Genomic DNA, 20,727 nt, shown 5'->3' with positions numbered 1-20,727 from the left:
TTTGGGCACTATTATTGAAGAAATTATTAATAAATCTTCATTGTGCTTTTATAAGTGTGTTTGGAACGTCTGTCTGAAGGGTTCAACGGGGCAACAGCGCCTCTAACGTCCATAATAATTAAATCTGGACCACCCTGTAGACTTAAACCTAATGGCTAGCTAATTTGCATTCTGTACATCCTGACCGAGTGTACATTTAACAACATGTCCATTTCACTCTTCTCCCTTATAACTTCCTCTCTTAGAGCTGTTCAGGGTCTGTTCTGCTTTAGCTTTAGTCCCAACATCCTGACTGTTTTTTTATCTGTTTGTATTTTTCTGACATATAGTAATTATAAGATTGATTAATTTGACCTATATTGGCTCAGTACTTTCTACCCCATCTTGTGGATTTTTCTCCATGTACACCACTTTCCCTCCTACATTCCAAAGACATGGACGTTAGTTTAACCCACAGCTGTAAATTGGCCCAATGGGACACCGCTAAAATGAGTGTAACAGCCTGTTCTGTAGTGGTCCCTGCCTTAATCCCTAATGCTGCCACACCCCAGAGCTGGGGAATGGGGAATGGTGGATGGATGAATGGATGGATGGATAGTGAACAAATAGTATCAAATCAGAAAGGCTTACTCATTTGGCTCCATGGGGCAGAGAAAAAAAAGACTTCAATTGTACAGTATATAGTATCCAAATACACCAGTAAGTTGTAAGTAAGTTCAAACAATGACGCTTACTCACAAGAACTGAAAAATGTATATTTAATACCAGGAAATAAACCTCCATTTAGGCATAACAAAAGATAAATAAAAAGAAAAGGTCAAGGTCAAAATCAGGAAAACAAAGAACAGATTGTCATAGCACAAAGCCAAAGAAATTGTTGATGAAAATTTTTAACTACCTAATAATGGAAGTATGAGGATTCACATTGTTTTTTAATTGTCTGTATCTAATGTTAGACACCAGGAGAAGTGCTAGTCTACTGTAAGAGTATTCAGCATGTGGCTGTGTTAAGTAGCAGCGATGGGGATATTCTGATATTTATCAGGAACATTAGAAAGATTTTTATTGTTTCAGAGGGAACTTTTTTTTGCAGCAGGAAAGAACAAAACATAAGTCACTGTTACACTGATACAAAAAAGTAAGCCATGACACAACAATGACAATGAGTGTTATCATAAGTACACACTGTGGTGTATGGCCGGCGGTTTATCCCGGCCAATACCCCCAAGCCGCCAGGTGGAGCCCTCCCTGCAGTATGGAGGTTCCCCGAAGACCAGCAGGGCATCATGGACATTGCTGTTTTCATACACAGCCCTGCATGGATGCCATGGGGGCCACTAGGTGATGCTTCAGGGTAGGAATAACGGTTATTTACCCTATGCCCCGGAAGTACGTCCGAGTTACATGGACAAGAAAAATGACGTGCTTCCGGGGTGAAGAAAAGGACTTTTTATCTGACCCGGAAGTGATAAAGGATTATATGGACTGAGGAATGAAACACTTCCGGGTCAGGGACTATAAAAAGACTCTGGGAACTCTCAGACGGCGAGCTGAGCTGGGTGGAAGGGTGGCAACGCGTCTGGGAGTGGAGGATTGTTTATTGTAGAGATTATTGTTTTGGTTTATGAATATAGGGGAGGAGAGGGTGCTTTGTGCACTGTGGATGATAAATAAAGTCTACTTTTGGACTTTCATCTGGTGTCTGGAGTTTTGGACAGGGGTTAAAGGGAGTGGTAGCACCCCCTATCTGTCACAATACTCACAGTTAGTACAAAGATAAATAAAATTACATTTAACAGTACACAAATAAATAATTCAGAATTCAGAAACATCCCTACAAGTAACTGAATTCAAAATGCTTATAGCTCTAGGAATACAAGAGTTCTTAAATTTGTTGCTCTTTAACATCGGAAACCTACATTTGTAGGCTGAAATTTAGGAAAAAGAAGATGGGTACAGTCTGGCAACATTGAGTCAAACTTCTTTCTTACCTGTTTGTAATGCAGCTCAGTGACAGAAGTCTGCTGCAAACCAATAATTTTACTGCCAACTTTTACAGTGTTGTTAAGATGGTTTATATTGTTAATGCACAGGTTGCCAAACCAACATAAAATAGAAAATGTGTAGAACTATGTCGGTATTGCCCATTCTGCTAGACATTAGTGGCATACCAGGCCTGTAGATTTAACAGGTAAGCAGACATCCAGTTTCTCCTTCCCCCGTCTACATTCTAGAAAGTGATGGAACTGTGCAAACCACAACCAGCCTGTGCTTTATCTGATAACAAAATCAGAGCTGAACTTAAATGTTTGTGGAGTCTCTTTTTGGCTAGATGGCGCAAAATAGACACCCAAGGACAAAGAGCTGTAATTCAACAAATGGCAATGCTGATGGACAAAATAATGCACCAATGAGAAGACACTGGTTTTGTAACTGGAAGTGACTTTAAATCCAATTACGATAAATTATTTATTCCTTCAAAACCTAGCAGCAATCACTTGAATTCTCTCTGGGGAACTCTCAGGGGCAATCTTCTCGCACACACCCCAAAATGACTATAGCCATGTTCATAAGACATGAAGGATAAACATAAAGCTTCCATTCTTTCATGACAGCTATGTCTATGGCACTATATTAAGAAGTAAATGGAATCAACACTCACACAACTAAGTGTTGATTGTTCACTACATTATACTCTCAAAGTATGCATAAATTGTGTATTTGTATTTATAATTCTGTAATGGTAACAAAGAGGCAAAATGAAAGCCTTTTTTGCCTTGAAACCAGAGCAAGAATCTCTATGCTATATGAAGTTAAACCAAACGTGATTATGTAAGTTAACAGGCAATCCTACTTTTGAATTCAAACCCTGAAAGTGCAACTTGTCGATTAACTGCAATTAAGGCTGCTGCTCTATCTTCCTCTTGTGTAGTGGGTCTCTCTCTTTCTCTCTCTCTCTTGTTCTCACTGTGTCACTCATGCCTCCCCCAAAAACACGCAGGCTTTTTCGTGCCCCCTTGCATACCACTCAGTAATTCTTCACATACCATCAGTGATATGTGTACCACAGATTGAGAACCAATTATCTAGTGCACATAGGTACAGTAATTATAGATAACACACTTGGTATTGTTTATAGTTTGCCATTTGGTATATGGAAACACACGCAGGCTAACAGAGCATCCATGACATTTTGACCCCTTGGGGGGGCCTATGATCATGTTCTGACCATTCTCCTGATATTGCCAAAAACTGTGTGCCTTATCCTTATCCTACAGGAAGTTTAATGAATGCACTATTGTTAAAATATGCTTTTACCTTGATGGGTAAGCACTGTCCCTCACTTAGTTTCTCTGTCCATGCTAAACGACTGACTCGTACCTAGACTAATCCAGATCATGCTTCTGTGGGATGCAAGCTACTCTCTGTGTATCCCATACCCATTTTTCACCTTACTCTTTAACCTATGTGTGACAGATACTAATTCACATGAACACAATCAAGAATTTCATATCACTTGGCATAGCCTGACTGACTTAATTAAAAAACCTTATACTTAAAGTTCATGATTTAAAATAAAGCAGATTGATATTGCTGGACTATAAAGCTTAACAAGAGAGTACCTTGATACATTCCTGCTGAATTTTGATGTGACACACTAATCGTCTGGCTGTGCATTGTCTTGCAGGCTGTGCGAAGTACACTAGAGCTGCCATAGTTCCAATGGCCTTCTCCCCTGTTTTGTATGGAGCTCAAGAGGTGCCGAGCCATCTCACAAGGTGACCCTTGAGTTTGTCTCAGTTTGGAAGGCAAGATGGGTTTCTTTCCACTTAGCAGCTGAGACTCTACAGGAAGGTGTCCATATGGGTAAGAGAATGCAAGTCCATAAGGTGATGTGCACACCAAGTCATTGCTGTCTAACTGGGACCCTTGTTCAAGGGGTGGTGAGCTTACATAGGGTGGGCTTTCCTTCCAGATGCCAGTCTGGTTACATTCCAATTTTTCACCTTGAAAAGAGGTGAACTGTGGAAATAAAAAAAGAGCATTGCGTTAACTGTAGTTTACCTTCAGCACCGGACTGTCTGAAACAATTCCGAGTAGTTTGGTGAGACTAATTCTAAGTGTCTCTGCTCTGTCTTACCTGATGTAAAAACGTCTTCTGTACTGCAGTATTTGCTGACTTCTGTGACTTCAATGTTTTATTTTAAAACCATGTATTACAGATCTCATATCATATTAGAAGAACTTTATGACTCCATGCTCACTTTTAAACTGATTGATTTGTGTTGCATTTCTCTTTTTGTTCTTTTTTTATTGATGTTGTAAATTACATTATTGTAAATAAAACAAATGTATTTGTGTCTTTCAAAGTTAACTTTAAATAGCCATTGTGGAAATCCTGCAAACATGTGATTTATAGGTAATAAGACAATAGGTGATGCTTCCTTGACCTTGAATTAAATGGCAATGGACAACAAAATTCAAAATAATGTCACAAAGGAAGGAGGATCAAAGGTATAAAATGCACACACGTAAAGGAAAAAAGGAAATAAACCCTGCCAGGCTTCCCCTCAAAACAACAAAAATTGACCAGATATCTTCTCGTGGCACTGTTGTCTTAAGATTTTCTTCCCTGTTGATTTTTTATGCTGTGTAATTCTTGAATATATACAAATTTAAAGAAGAGATAATCACAGGTAAGTTGTAGATCTAACGTGTAAAGGCAGGGCTGGGTCGCCTTAAACCTAATTAACCCTTTACCACTTGCAAGTCTGGAGGTAAAAAGAAATACTCCCTTGTATGTTTTCCTTTAGCAATTATTCCTTTCAAGAAACCATTCATTCTTTTTTAATGGATGCTGACAATGCATCATCCCCCATAACAGAGCCATAATGTTATGCTGGATATAGTTTTTCTTACTTCTGATTGTTGGGTCATTTGTTTAGTAAGATGTTATATTCTACAGGCAGATTTTCATCCTGGATCAAGCTTTTTTCCTATATATTGTGTTTACTCTTTTTTGTATTTTCTGAATAATACTTTAAAAATGTAGTTTTTGAACATGTTTTTGTTCTGTTTTGGGAATACTATTTTGTATATTGCTTCTCTTATATGATTAATACAATGCGATAATATATATACTTTATTCTATAACTTATGTTCCTTATACTGTATTTTGTGTATTGACCCCAGCTGGGGAGGGTGCCTTGATGATGTCACTGTAAAACCATCCCCAGATGTACAGTATATAGGACAACAAAAGTCTTAGGGCTAACTTATTATATTAATATTGATGTTAGCACTTTAACCTATCATACCCTGACTAGAGCTACTGATTAGCTGTGCAGACTGCATTTGTGTTTGTTAGTCATTTTTACATAAATATAAATAATACAATATTTTTAAACTGTTAGTAACCCTCATCTATTCTGTTTCTCCTCTTTGCAACTGGCTGTGACACTTGGTGCCATTGCTCTACTGCCAAGCTGCTTTCTTGCAGGTGGAAAAGTCATCTTGGATAAAGGAACATAGGAATCATTGGATGGAAATATTCTCTCATCAGATTGGACGGCCAGCACAGACTCCACCATAGAATGCCCAGGAGCAGGTAGGTGGCTGCTTGGCCGAGGTCTCCCGGACTGTGACTTTGTTTTTGACTTTCTCTTTTACAATTTTAATCTACTCCATCGTCAACTGGCCATAGCTTATGGATTAATCAATGGATTGATATATTTGATTTCCATTTATGTTTAATCAGTTCCTGCCTAACAAATCTGTATTTATATGTGTAGCAGTTCTGAATTTATTAAGTCCGTCAGTCATTTTCTAACCCTCTTATTCCTGAATAGATGGGTGCTGGACCCTATCCCCGCCAGCATAAGGCGCAAGTCAGGAACAAGCCCTGGACAGGGCACCAGTCCATCACACGGCAAACACACACACACTCCCCAACCACACACTAGGGCCAATTTAGTATCGCCTGTTCACCTTACCCACATGCAGAGGTGGGTAGTAACGAGTTACATTTACTCCGTCACATTTACTTGAGTAACTTCTAAAAAAAAATTGTACTTCTAAGAGTAGTTTTACTGCACCATACTTTTTGCTTTTACTTGAGTACATTTGTGAAGAAGAAACGCTACTCTTACTCCACTACATTGGGCAACACTCGACTCATTACTTTTTTCCATTTACACATTACACTATATTTTTGCCAGAGAGAAGTCGCCAGTGGAGCTACTGCATGACCGTTTCACCAATCAGACGTAGCAACAATAATCACATGACTGTTTCACCAATCAGACGTAACCATGCAGTCACATAACCACACACAAACTTCCTGCGTCTGCAGCCTGTGAGAGAGTTTTTAATATTGTGGGGCTACTGTTTACTGCTAAGCGGTCACAGCTTCACTGCAAGAACCTTGACAGCCAACTCCTGCAGAAGCTTAACCATCACTTCACTGAGTGAAGAACAAGCACGTTTTAACCAAATATGCAAAGACACAAACAGTCAAGGCAAAGTGAGACTTCTTGTACGTGCACAAGCTGCCTTGTTCTAATGTTATTTTCTATCAGCTGTGCTGTTTGGAGGGCAAGTGTGTGACGATGCCGGTCCCCTACAGACTCCCTCTTCCCACATGGGAGTCTGCTGAACCCACACTGTTCATAGTTATGACCGAGATGAGCTGACATATGAGGATAATTCACTGATGAGGCCAGAAGATGGTGGAAACAGTGCTTAAGTGCTTTTATTAAAAACCATTCAAAACAAAAGTGTCAATGGTGCAGTGTTTTAAAAAACAGTACATATATAAATCCATAAAAATCATTGTGAAAAGTAAGGATAAAAAAATCAATAAATAAATCCATTAAAAATCCGAGGTTAAAATGCAGACTAACTCCTCCTGATCTCTGCCCACCTCCTTCTCATTCGCCTGGCTCACCCATTGTTCACGTAGCCAGGGGGGACTCCACAGCCCCGAGGTCGGCTCTCCTCCCTTCTTCCTTCGTACTCACGTTATCGCACCTTGGAAGCCTAGGGAGGGCACCTGCCATGCTCGCCACACTCCACCCGAATGTTCAGTGGGGCAAACTAGCCCCCAGAGCACCTCAGCTAATGCTCTTTCATGAGGCCCTAGCTCGCACTGCTTCCTCCCTCCAGTTGGACGGCTCTTGTTCCCAAGCCTGCCTTTCATGTCTTTTAATCTCTTTTCTTTTCTTTGATTTTCCCTTCTTTTTTTGTGCTGACCCATATATATACACTCCTGTTTCAAAGGGGGCTTTAATCACACTCCGCAGGAAGCCAATGAAGCAATTGAGAATAATCGCACCCACACTTGCATGGTTGTGCAATTGTATCCACGGAGAAAGACACGACTTTATGGATTTGAAACTGGCCTTTTTTTTTTTTGAAGCTGCGGACCCACTACACCACAAAGTGAATATACAATATTATACTGTCAGTGTACAGTATATCTTGTCACTGTAAGTAGTTTTCACTGTTCAAACATACATGTTACCTACTGTAGGTATTGGCTTCAAAAGCTTTGTTGTGAAAAACTGAGATTTGGAACTTTGTGTTATTTGTGCATCTTTATTTTGTAAAGATGTTACTTATTTTTACTCATTTTTTATTTTATTTGGAAATAGCAGAATTTGCACATTAATGTATAATTTTGTCTGTCTTATTACAACATTTCTAAATCATTTATTATGTTCAAACAGTTACTCAGTACTTGAGTAGTCTTTTCACCAAATACTTTTTTTACTCTTACTTGAGTAATTTTTTGGATGACTACTTTTTACTTCTACTTAAATAATATTATTTTGAATTAACGCTACTCTTACTTGAATACAATTTTTGGCTACTCTACTCACCTCTGCTCTCATGACTGTGGGAGGAATCCAAAGCATCTAGAGAAAATCCACACAGACACAGGGAGATCATGCACACTCTACATTGGGAAGAGCCAGAACGCAAACCCAGGTCTCCTTACTGCAAGGCAGCAACACTACCACTGCACCACCATGCCACAATTCTTTATCTAGTAAACAGTGTAATCTATACTTGTATTTTAACTGGAAATAATTCACAGCGCCCTGCACCTACATTCAGTGAAAAGCACAATGCAAAAAAAACGTTGTATGCTTTTTTCAGCACTGTCTTGAACCGGGGTTTTTCATCATTGGAATTTCGCAAGGGGTCTTGTTTCCTTATTTTCTAGTTTATGGACTTTGCTTTGGTTATTGGATTGTGGACTTTAGCTGTCTGGTTTGTTGCTGACCTTCATTAATGGTGTCCTTAATTAATTAAGCATGTTGAAATGCTGCTAACTTTTAGGATGCCACAATATCTGGGAGTGGTTATTTCACATGAAAACATTCAGTTCTTTGCTCAGTAGATGTGTTGGGTTAGATGTGGCAGCATCTGTTTTCTGAATGAATTACAGTATACCATAATTCACTCACTGTAAGGTAATTTTAAAAAGGCAGTAACAATTATATATATATGTACTGTATATAATTTATTTATTCTGCTTTCATATTATAATAGTCCAAGAACACCTCAGAGTGGAGGGCTGGAAGAGAGGCAGTCTGACATTGTACTGTATACATTGAAGAATGCCATTTGTAGCTTAGAAGCTGTTCTATTCACAGGACAGAGGAGTATCCTTCTGTTGTTCAGTGAGATGCAATAGCTTCATATAATAGGAAGGTTATCAGTATGAGAGTGCAAGGAGTGCTTACAGAGCGAATCCCTGGATTAAAAAGATATTGTGGTTTATTTTATATCACATTAGACATGGACAACATACCAGAATAACAACTAGAAACACTTTACATTACCTATTACTGTAATTGATTAAATGAAAATTTCATTTAGTTAAATCTAAGAGACTAAAAAACACAAAGTTAACAAAAGTATGTTCAAATTGTTTTTGCTTTTTATTCCAATTTAAGCTTTTGTCAGAGTATACATGTTTAGGATCAGATCACCAGTAGTAACTAGTAATGACTAGCTACTTAGTCTTGAAACTTCTTTGTTCTAATTTTATAATGAAAGCAATTTCTAATAAACTAGATTTTTGTTCAATTACATGTTTTTTATTTATGTTTTTTTTTTTTTTGATTGGATTTCTGCATATAAGTGTCACTCTTTAGTTCAAAAATAAAAAATGTCCAGTGCAGGAGAAATGATAGAGAATATGCCCAGGATGAGACACAGTGTTTGTTTAAATGAAAATATCCAGAATTGTCTTGGAATTCATTGATTCAACATTACAGATATAATAATGTGTGCATTTTTATTTTTAATATACATTTTATTCAAACCCAGCCACATGGGATTCACAAACCAGTGTGATTCTTCATGCCGGTCCCAAGCCCAGATAAATGGGGAGGGTTACGTCAGGAAGGGCATCTGGTGTAAAATTTTGCCAAATCAACACAAATTTCGATACCGGATCGGACGAGCCACGGGTTAACAATGACCACCACCAGTACTGTTAGTCAACAGGGTGCTGGTGGAAATTGGGCTACTGTTGGCCGAAGGAGAAGAAGAAGGGGGAGATGTGTCCGGAGGCAAGAGGAGAGAAGGAAGGTAAAGAGAGTGGAACTGAGGGTAGGAACTTTGAATGTTGGCAGTATGACTGATAAGGGGAGAGAGTTAGCAGATATGATGGAGAGAAGGAAGGTTGATATATTGTGCGTGCAAGAGACTAAATGGAAGGGGAGTAAGGCCAGGTGGATCAGAGGTGAATTCAAATTGTTCTATCATGATGTGGATAGGAGGAGAAATGGAGTAGGGGTTAATCTGAAGGAACAGTATGTCAAGAGTGTTCTGGAGGTGAAAAGAGTGCCAGACAGAGTAATGATTATGAAGCTGGAAATTGGAAGTGTGATGATGAATGTTGTTAGTGCATATGCCCAGCAAGTTTGGTGTGTGATGGATGAGAAAGAAGATTTTTGTAGTGAGTTGGATGGAGTGATGAACAGTGTACCCAAGGGACAGCTAGCGGTAATTGGAGCGAATTTCAATGGACATGTTGGTGAAGGGAACAGAGGAGACGAGGAGGTGATGGGTAGGTATGGTGTCAAGGAGAGGAATGAAGAAAGTCAGAGGAGAGTGGATTTTGCCAAAAGGATGGGCATGGTTGTGGTGAATACGTTTTTAAGAAGAGGGAAGAACATAGGGTGACGTACCCTTCCTCTTGTGTTAGGGTCAGCACCGACCCGTTTTACTTTTTAAATGCATAACACTACTACCTAATTTTGTTTATTGCATCAAGGTTTTTTGACTTTGTCAGGAATCTGTATTTAATTAAAATAAAAAAAATAAAAAATTTGTACTAAATTATAAAATGCTCTGGTAAAAATTATTACCTTTGTGTTGGTAGGGTCAGTTTTGACCCAGTTATAATTTAAGGTTATAAAACAATAGTTTGGGTCAAAATAAAAATCATAAACACACTTTGAGGGGCTTCTCTCTTTACCTGTGTGTCTCCTTATCTGAACAAACAAAACAAACTAGAGAAAAATTTGACAAGCTTGCTCCCATCAGGGATGTCTGGGAAAGGTGGGTGCAGCTCCTTCCACTGATGTTCAACCCAGGGCCAGAGGTAACAGTAGATGAACATTTTGTCCCTTTCCGTGGAAAATGCCCTTTCCGGCAGTACATGCCTAGTAAGCCAGGAAAACACGGCATAAAAATTTAGGCAGCCTGTGATGCAAAAATCAGCTATGCATGGAATCTGCAGATTTACACAGGCAAACATGCAAGTGGCATTCCTGAGAAAAATCAAGGAAAACGTGTAGTCCTCGATATGACTGCTGGACTGCGGGGTCACAATATCACATGTGACAATTTCTTTACCAGCTATGACCTTGGACAAGAACTTCTCAGGTGGAAACGTTCCATGGTGGGCACAGTAAAAAAAAAGAAAATAAACCTGAGCTGCCTGCCGAAATTTTGCAGGTGAAGGACAGGGCTCCACTTTCTTCAAAATTTGCTTTTACAGACACCACCACAGTTGTTTCATATTGTCCAAAAAAACACCCGAGTGTGATACTTATGTCCACTTTTCACAAAGACGCAGCTGTGTCATCAGCAAGTGACAAAAAGCCCATAATTATCTTGGACTATAATAAAAACAAAGGTGGAGTGGACAACCTGGACAAGCTGACTGCCACCTACACTTGCCAGAGAATGACCAGGAGATGGTCAATGGTTGTGTTTTATAACATTCTAGATGTGTCTGCATACAATGCATTTGTGTTGTGGACCCACATTCACCTAGGGTGGAACTCAACCAGAAAAAACAAGCGGAGAATGTTTCTTGAGGAGTTAGGAAGTTCCCTTGTCAAGGCACACATTGACCGAAGGGAACGGGTGCCCCAGGACCCAGCCGCTGCAGCCTTGGTCAGACAGCTGCAGAGCTCACGTAGCACTCCTTCCACACCATCAGCAACACAAAGAGCATCAGTGCCAGAATCCTCTTCGGTCAGCACTGCCTCAACATCAACCTACACAGCCACAGCCATAACCCCACTGAGGCTACCTGATTCTAAAAGAAAGAGGTGTCAGGTCTGCCCTAGCAATAAAGAAAAAAAGACAAACGTACTCTGCTTCTACTGCAAAAAATATATTTGCAAAGTGTCACTTTTTGCCACACATGCATCTAAATGCACATGTATGTTCTTGCACACAAAGATGTTTTTTGGAACTAGTGCCTCATTTCTATTGGTTTGATTTGCTTGATTGTTCGTTGTTTGTTTGACCTTGCAAATCCACATTTTGATATTTACTTGTTTAGCTTTCCATTTATATTAAAGTTATTTTTGAAAATACTTTTTTGCCTTTTTCTTTGAAATAAATATATATGGGTCAAATTTGACCCGTAACACTATAGATGTTACTACTATAGTAATTAATATTATAATAAAAAATATATATAACAAATTTATTTAAGAGATGTTTTCTAATATTTCTCAGTAATAGTCAGGTAACATAACAACCTTTTATTTATTTAAATAATTCTCTTGAGGTTCATTTAATTGTTTTTTAAAATTGAAAACGAGAGGTATGCTGTTAAAGTAAAAGCTCATGAGGTCACAGCAAAAATATTAAAAACATAATTTTAATGGACAAGGAAGCGTAACAAAGTAATCAAGAGGTAAGGAAAAAAAATTGGATGATTAATAATAGTTTTCAGGGTAATATGGCTGATTGAAGACACGGGTCAAAACCGACCCGTTAACATAAGAGATAGTAACAGAAAGCTAACATAAGAGAAAGGTTAAAAGAGTGGAGGAAGATGCACAGAGGTGGATTACATCCAATGCAGAAGAGTCAATCTGAAGGAGAGTGAAGACTACAAAGTAATGGCAGGGGAAAGTGTAGTTAAGCAGCATAGGATGGTGGTCTGTAGGATGATGTTGGAGATCAAGAAGAGGAAGAGAGTGAGGGCAGAGCCAAGGATCAAATGGTGGAAGTTGAAAAAGGAAGACTGCAAGGTTGAGTTCAGGGTGAAGGTGAGACAGGCACTGAGTGGTAGTGAAGAATTACCAGACAGTTGGGAAACTACAGCAGATGTAGTAAGGGTGACAGCAAGAAGGGTCCTGGCGTGACATCTGGACAGAGGAAAGAGGAAAAGGAAACCTAGTGGTGGAATGTGGAAATACAGGAGAGTATACAGAGGAAGAGGATGGCAAAGAAGAAGTGGGATAGTCAGAGAGATACATAAAGTAGACAAGAGTACAAGGAGATAAGGCGCAAGGTGAAGAGAGAGGTGATAAAGGCTAAAGAAAAGGCGTATGATGAGTTGTATGAGAGGTTGGACACTAAGGAGGGAGAAAAGGACCTGTACTGATTGACTAGACAGAGGGACTGAGCTGGGAAAGATGAGCAGCAGGTTAAGGTAATAAACGATAATATGGAAACATACTCACAAGCGAGGAGGGTGTGTTGAGCAGACGGAAAGAGTACTTTGAGAGGCTGATGAATGAAGAGAATCAGACAGAGAAGAGGTTGGATGACAGAAGACATACCTGTGGAAGTATGGAGGTGTTTAGGAGAGATACCAGTGGAGTTTTTAACCCGATTGTTTAATGAAATCTTGGAAAGTGAGAGGATGCCTGAGGAGTGCAGAAGTAGTGTAAGAATAAGGGGGATGTGCAGGACTATAGTAACTACAGGGGAATAAAATTGATGAGCCACAGAATGAAGTTATGGTAAAAAGTAGTGGAAGCTAGGTTAAGAAATGAGGTGATGCTTAGTGAGCAGCAGTATGGTTTCATGCCAAGAAAGAGCACCACAAATGCAATGTTTGCTCTTAGGGTGTTGATGGAGAAGTTTAGAGAAGGCCAGAAGGAGATGAATTGCGTCTTTGTGGACCTAGAGAAAGCATATGACAGGGTGCCTCGAGAGGAGCGGGGGTATTGTATGAGGAAGTCGGGAGTGGCAGAGAAGTATGTAAGAGTTGTACAGGATATGTACGAGGGAAGTGTGACTGTGGTGAGGTCTGTGGTAGGAGTGGCGGATGCATTAAAGTTGGAGGTGGGATTACATCAGGAATCGGCTCTGAGCCCTTTCTTATTTGCAATGGTGATGGACAGGTTGACAGACGAGATTAGACAGGAGTCCCTGTGGACTATGATGTTTGCTGATGACATTGTGATCTGTAGCGATAGTAGAGAGCAGATTGAGGAGACCCTGGAGAGGTGGAGATATGCTCTAGAGAGGAGAGGAATGAAGGTCAGTATGAACAAGACAGAATACATGTGTGTGAATGAGAGGGAGGTCAGTGGAATGGGGAGGATGCAAGGAGTAGAGTTGGCGAAGGTGGACTAGTTTAATACTTAATAATAATAATAATAGTAATTCTTTGCATTTATATAGCACTTTTCTCACTACTCAAAGCACTCAGAAATTGCAGGGTCTTGGATCAACAGTACAGAGTAATGGGGATTGTGGAAGAGAGGTGAAAAAAAGAGAGCGCCTGCAGGGTGGAATGGGAGGAGAAAAGTGTCAGGAGTGATTTGTGACAGACGGATATCAGCAAGAGTTTAAGGGAAGGTCTACAGGACGGTAGTGAGACCAGCTATGTTATATGGGTTGGAGACGGTGGTACTGACCAGAAAGCAGGAGACAGAGCTGGAGGTGGCAGAGTTAAAGATGCTAAGATCTTTAGCTTTGCCCAGAGGGGACTGGGCGGTCTCATGGTCTGGAATCCCTGCAGAGTTTATTTTTTTTTTCTCCAGCCATCTGGAGTTTTTTTTTGTTTTGTTTTTTCTGTCCACCCTGGCCATCGGACCTTACTCTTATTCTATGTTAATTAATGTTGACTTATTTTCTAACTGTATCTTTTATTCTTCTATTCTTCATTATGTAAAGCACTTTGAGCTACATTTTTTTGTATGAAAATGTGCTATATAAATAAATGTTGTTGTTGTTGTAAGATTTGCATTGGGTGTGACGAGGATGGACAGGATTAGAAGTGAATACATTAGAGGGTCAGTTCAAGTTGGACGGTTGGGAGACAAAGTCAGAGAGGCGAGATTGTGTTGATTTGGACATGTGCAGAGGAGAGATGCTGGATATATTGAGAGAAGGATGCTAAGGATAGAGCTGCCAGGAAAGGGGAAAAGAGGAAGGCCTAAGAGAAGGTTTATGGATGTGGTGAGAGAGGACATGCAGGTGATGGTTGTAACAGAACAAGATGCAGAGGACAGAAAGATATGGAAGAAGATGATCCGCTGTGGCGACCCCTAACGGGAGCAGCTGAGAGAACAAGAAGTATACATTTTATGCAGTATTTTTCAGATACTGGAGTGAAAAAGTCATAGAATAAATTTACATGTACATGCTAAGCTAGGATAAATCAGTTCATGCTGATACTATTCTTTATAAAACCTATTTTGGAATTCCCCCAAGATTATGAACTCCCCCATTTTTTGTTACACTGGTAGGTTGTTTTGATGAGTAAATGATTCCCCCTCTCTTTAAAGAATTAAACTTAATTAGCTTTGGGGCTTCCTCCCATCTTTTTCAAGGAACTTTTTTCAAGGAACAAAGTAATAGATTTTGGAATTTTGATCTGTTTGATCTGAAATTAGCCTGAAGAATTCTCATATGTGTAAAACTGAATTTAACTAATGAAAGTTTTTGGTTATAGGTTTCATTATTTTATTATTTTGAGGGGCCTCATTCTGTTGTTTATGTTTGATTTCTTCTTTACTTTCTTTCTATGTTTTTTTTCTTCTTGTCAGTTGAATAGTTTTTGTTTTAGACAATATTTTTTAATTATCTGGGCATGGTTGTAGTTAACTGATTATTGAATTCAGTAAATTTCCTAAAACATAACCATCACATTTTAGATTACGGGTCTCCTCTTACTTTCTCTTAGCACTCTAATTACAACAGGTTCTTGTCCGTGTTGACCTTTATATTTTATAGGAAACCCTATAAGACAATTTCATGGGGAACCTCTTGTGATAGGCCTTCAGATGGTTTTCATGTGAATTTGCAGTGTTGTCTTCAGCTGAGCTAGTGTGAAGACCAATTTTTCTTCGCAAGCAATGGAAGCTGCCCAATGCATGTGATGTGTATGTGTGTATGTATGTACTACTATATGTTTAACAGAATAAATCTCTGGAACATGGATTTAGTTGGCTCTCCTGTTAGTCATATATAACCCTTGTCACTAGAGTAATTGTCTAAATTTGAATGTATGATCATTTTGTCCAGTTACGCAACCTCAAAACATCTAGCATGAACAATGGCCAAGCTTAATTATTTTGCATATTGTAAATCTATTACCTGAGGGTAAGGAGATGTTTTAAATTTTGGTTTCAGTTTTATGGTTTTAGACTTCATCTGCTTTCGAGTGTCCTGTGAGGTAGACAAGGAGGTACGGTATGTAAATGAAGGCTTTGATATTGTAGATTGATCCAAGGATAACTGGAGTTCCTTGTATTCAATATCCCTGCAGAAGAAAAAGAGAAAAAAGAGCAATCCATTCAGAATTCTAAAGTGAAAATTGTAAACTTTAAAATACAAAACATACTGAATTTCCACACTGATGAGTAGAGAATATGCAATTATTTTCTATCTGACAATCTATTACCTAACATATTGTTTCATTTTAGAATGTCCATATGTCAGTATGGACAGCTGATGAAGTTGTAGGCCTTAAGCTTTTGCACAGATTATTTATTTCACCAACAAATAAAAATGGGAATATAATGGAATTAAGCTAAGGGTCCAGTGTAATCCACTTGATCGGTCACTACCGCACATTCATGCTGCACAGCTAATCCATTCTTTGTCACAGGCCTTCTGGGTTTTCACTCAACATTCCATGCATATCTCCGGTCGTGTCCATGATGCGTGACCTTTATCTGTCTGCTTTCCACATATTGTTTTAAAACATTGCCAGTTAAGCAATACTGGATGGAACATGAGACTTTAAAACAAGCAATCAAGGTTTTTGCCAAATTTAGAAATTTAATGGCACAATTCAGATGAATACGTTTTAGCTGCTGCAGACAGTGATCCATTTTTTATCTTTCAACACTGTGACATTTCTCTTTAAATTTGATTGGTAACCTGATGTTGTGAGTAGTGACAGAGCCCAGTTACATAAATAAATTACAAAATTACACTAGTTTACTGTCACATTTTTGTAAGGTTTTCATTTGATTATATTAATATTATAATTTCTGTGATGCTGATTATAACATAATGTTGCATTCTCAAACCTACTTAATCCATATCTGAGTTGCAGAGATGGAAGCCTATCCCAGCAGTACAGAGTAAAAGATAGGAAATAACTTGGATAAGCACCCAGTCCATTAAATGGCCCACTCACACACATCCATTTAGGAATCACAAGTTAACCCAAAGTGCATGTCTTGGGGGAAGAAATCCCAAACAGACATGCACAGATTATGCAAACTCCACATGGTCAATAACCAAGTAAGGGATTCAAAACCAGGATGCGAGATCTGTCCTGTTGTAGCACCACCCAATGCACCATCAGTGCATGTTGTCAGTTAAATATCAAAATCATTATGAAAGTTATATTCAGTTCCTTTAGAAATTAATTATATGAAGACTCATTATTTTAACACTTAAAACAAAGGCACGTAAGGTTAGTTTAAAATGTGTTGTCCCCTAATATGCTGAGAAAGCTCATAGCACTGAGACTTACGTTAACACATAATTGACACTCACTATACAGTGAGGTCTGGATGACCGACTGTTGTGCACAATGGTTGCGTAGCTCTGGATCCACACCCAGCCTCCATGCTTTGTGAGAAGCCTGTAGTATTTTGTGGTCACTTGCCCTTTTACCAGCACTAAAAAAAAAGCAAATGAACACCATTTTATACAAAATACTATGTATACAGGGTGCAAAAAGAATTATTATGTTGCTAAAAATCTACTTCAGCTTGTACGCACTAATCCATTTTCTGTGACTGCTCTTTTGAAATGTTTATCCCATTAGCATCAGGTAAAAATAGGGATGCACCTATGGCTATGAGAATTGTGTACAGGAAACATTAGCACAGTAAAAAATGAGCTCAAATTAAAGGTTCCCTTTATCCTTTCTACCAGGCATTCGTCATTCATGTTTGCCAGAATGCATTCAAAACTACTTTCCTATTGGCATATCTAGTGGATTGCTTCCATAAAGGGCAATAATTTAGTTAAGTGGACACTAACTGTACTGGAAAAACATTTCATTGTTTTACAGTCTATTTAGGACATCCTTCGCCCATTTGACAACACCCTTCCTCCCTACATGTGACAAAATTCAATTTGCTCTCTGGTAAAACAACATCCTCCCTACTATCTCTGTGAAAATGACATCTGTCCTTCAACAAAATTCTCCTTCCACCTATGAAAAATACCGTTTTTATGATGAAGGTTGTTGACCAGCCCCCCATCTTTTTACTACTGTTCAATAGAATAATGTAGAGACTTTAAAAATGATTGATGGCTGTCTTGCCAGCATACAAAGCCTTCTTCTTGCATTTTCATGATTTCTGTCTGAAGTAAGAGGTAGGATGGGTTTTTGTTGGAAGTTAGAAATTGAATGGCATTGTTTCAGAGATGAGAGAGGAATTTTATTGGTGGATGATGCACTACCTTTTCTATAGAAAAATGTATGAATACTTCCACTCCAGAGCTAGAGGTGTCCTAAATCAAGATATGTCCAGCTTAAAGGAATATTCAATTTCCTACAAAAATGATAATTTTGTAGTAATTGCCTCAAAAAATAGTTTAATAGCATGTTTTTAGAGAATAGAGGTAACAAAATTCTTGACAATATAGGATTCTTTGAGGACCAGTGCTGAAGAAAAAGCAGCCAATGAGGAAAGAGGTGGGTCCTTAATTCAAAGATTGGTCACGTGCTCCCCCTCGATTCAAAGTATATTCTGGAAGTAGAATATTTAACAATATTTTGGCCAAAATACATTCGTTTGGGACATTGTGAGTATACGAGTGGATGCTAATTATGTGACATGAGGAAATGGAGATTTTTTTTGTGGATGTTTTAATATTGTTTCCTGTTTGTGCAGCATTGGTCCACATGGAAGCCTAATGTGTCGGGAACTTTATCTCTATTCTCTATAAAAACATGAGATTAAAAGATTTTCACAGCCACTACTACAAAGAAGACAGGATAAATAATATAAAAAATCTTTTTTAGGTGGAATATTTCTTTAATCATAGTTAATATCATTATATGGACAAGTACTCCATTTAGAATTTTTACAAGATATTGCTCATAATGTGGTGTTATAAACTGAACAGTACAGTTAATCTTTTATTTACAGGGTTTTGGGTTTTCTCTCTATTTATGTGTAGTTTCTCCATAAAATACAATACATACAATTCTTTTCATTGGTAAAATCATAATTTACCTAATATTAATTACGAAGATTGTATTTATATGTGAATCCATCTGTAATCTGCAAAAATTATTACAAAAGGGGTTTACCTTACCTTAAATGTTTAACATTTTTGACTTCATTTGTTTCTGCTTTCTTCTGTTGATGTGTTGTAATTAGTTAACCTAATAGGTACATACCTGGGATGTCAGAAGAGTCTCCAGTAATTGTTGAAATTTGAAGAGTGTTTGCAGTGTGAGAGTGAGGCAACAGCTCTGACGGCTGCTTACAGTATGTGTAAAATGTGTATGAATGAAGCTTAGTTGCCTTCCTAGTCTGTACGTTAAAAAAATCAATTGCCTTGTGATAATGGATGCACAAAGACCAATTTGTAGTTTTTGCAGAACACTTAAAAACCACGGTACACAGAATCTGCTCATTTGCAGCAATATATTGTATGACAAAAACTAACCTGATGGCTTTTTTTTGTGTAAATATTTTACTTTTTCTGAGGCTATGTAAAAGTACACATGACAATAAAGTATGTTTCCCATCTATATCCAATTGAAAAAATATTACAGCATCCTATCCTTGAATGATTTTACATATAAGCAAATAGATTTCTTTCTTTAATAATGTTGAACCAAAAATGTTTCCCAATTATATGATTCAGCTTTTCTTTGAATGCTTTAACTTGTTGATGTATGTTAAAAGTTGCTAATGCTTAAAACAAAAAAGAAACTTACATAAATGATGAGCGTACCGCAGATGAAACACATCGCATCCATGAACATGATGATACAAAGTCTTCTCAATCAGGTCCTGAGGTTCATAACCTGTTAGTTCTGCCACCCTAGAATGCAGGATTCATAATGCATTGCATGAAGTATTTAAAGTACAACAACAGCAGCTGCATATTTTTCTTAAGCTGGTTGTCATCACAGCTGTTTTGTTGCAAATTATTGGTACTAATTAAGAAGGGGTGGTATTCATAGCATTGGCATGCACACAAATACTGTCACTAAGAACAGGCCTCTTTAGTTTCTCCTAGTAATGCAACCAATCATCACTGGAATATCACAGTGCCTTGGTGCATGTCATTTGACACATGCAAGTAAGAATTTCACTGTACTGTCAAACTGTCAATACTGACCCTATAAAGGTATAAACATTCAAACTTCACATACAATCAGCAGGCAAGACCTTCCCTTCTGAAGCACTGAGGTAGCATCACTAACTATTGTGCCACTCAGAAATTGTCACTTCTACTATAAGTCACTTTTTTTAAGAGTATTACAGCTAATTCTGTACTCATGAATTCCAGGCACAGTTCACTTTATTTTAAAGTTGTTTTTGAAAGATAGATTTCTGTTAATAAACTTAAAGATATTCCTTTATTTTAAGAATGATGCAGGCAGGACTGTAGTATGTTGCTATTTGGATATCATTCACTTCTGAAAACAATTTTTACCAATTGAAATAGAGAGTTAATCATTGTCTAGGTTGAATGATTGTACTAAATTATTTTATTTTGTTTAAATAACAAAATATGTGTCATTAGGAATTAACAAAAGAAGCTAATTTGTGTTAAATATCTGGCTGGCAGCAGTGTGACTGGTGTGGCTAGTTAAAGTGTGAAGTTTCGTATGCATATGTCTTTTTAAGGAATCTCTTGGTGGAGTAGGACAGCAATGTGGCTTAATGCAAGGGTAACCACATCTGACATTGGCTCATTTCTTTTCACATTTCAGTGATGGAGGCGGACACTGGTAAATGGTGCCAGATTTATCCATGCCAAGACCGATGTCTAATATGAGTGGTCTGACTC

General features: G+C 38.2%; 1 protein-coding gene across 1 annotated transcript in view; it reads right to left on the bottom strand.

Moving 5' to 3' along the window:
* Positions 1-20,727, bottom strand: part of sim2 (SIM bHLH transcription factor 2) — a 130,685-nt gene that overhangs the window by 8,920 nt on the left and 101,038 nt on the right. Inside the window, exons 7-11 of the mRNA XM_039744446.1 lie at positions 19,646-19,752; positions 17,213-17,360; positions 15,820-15,985; positions 8,164-8,166; positions 3,624-4,023 (exon numbers count right to left, since the gene is read on the bottom strand). Of these exons, the coding sequence (XP_039600380.1) occupies positions 3,624-4,023; positions 8,164-8,166; positions 15,820-15,985; positions 17,213-17,360; positions 19,646-19,752 (824 nt within the window). The remainder of the gene's footprint in view (positions 1-3,623; positions 4,024-8,163; positions 8,167-15,819; positions 15,986-17,212; positions 17,361-19,645; positions 19,753-20,727) is intronic.

Source organism: Polypterus senegalus, chromosome 2 (assembly GCF_016835505.1).
Source record: "Polypterus senegalus isolate Bchr_013 chromosome 2, ASM1683550v1, whole genome shotgun sequence".
NCBI lineage: Eukaryota > Metazoa > Chordata > Cladistia > Polypteriformes > Polypteridae > Polypterus > Polypterus senegalus.
The sequence above is the reverse complement of the archived record's forward strand: the minus strand, read 5'-3'. Positions and strand labels throughout refer to the sequence as shown.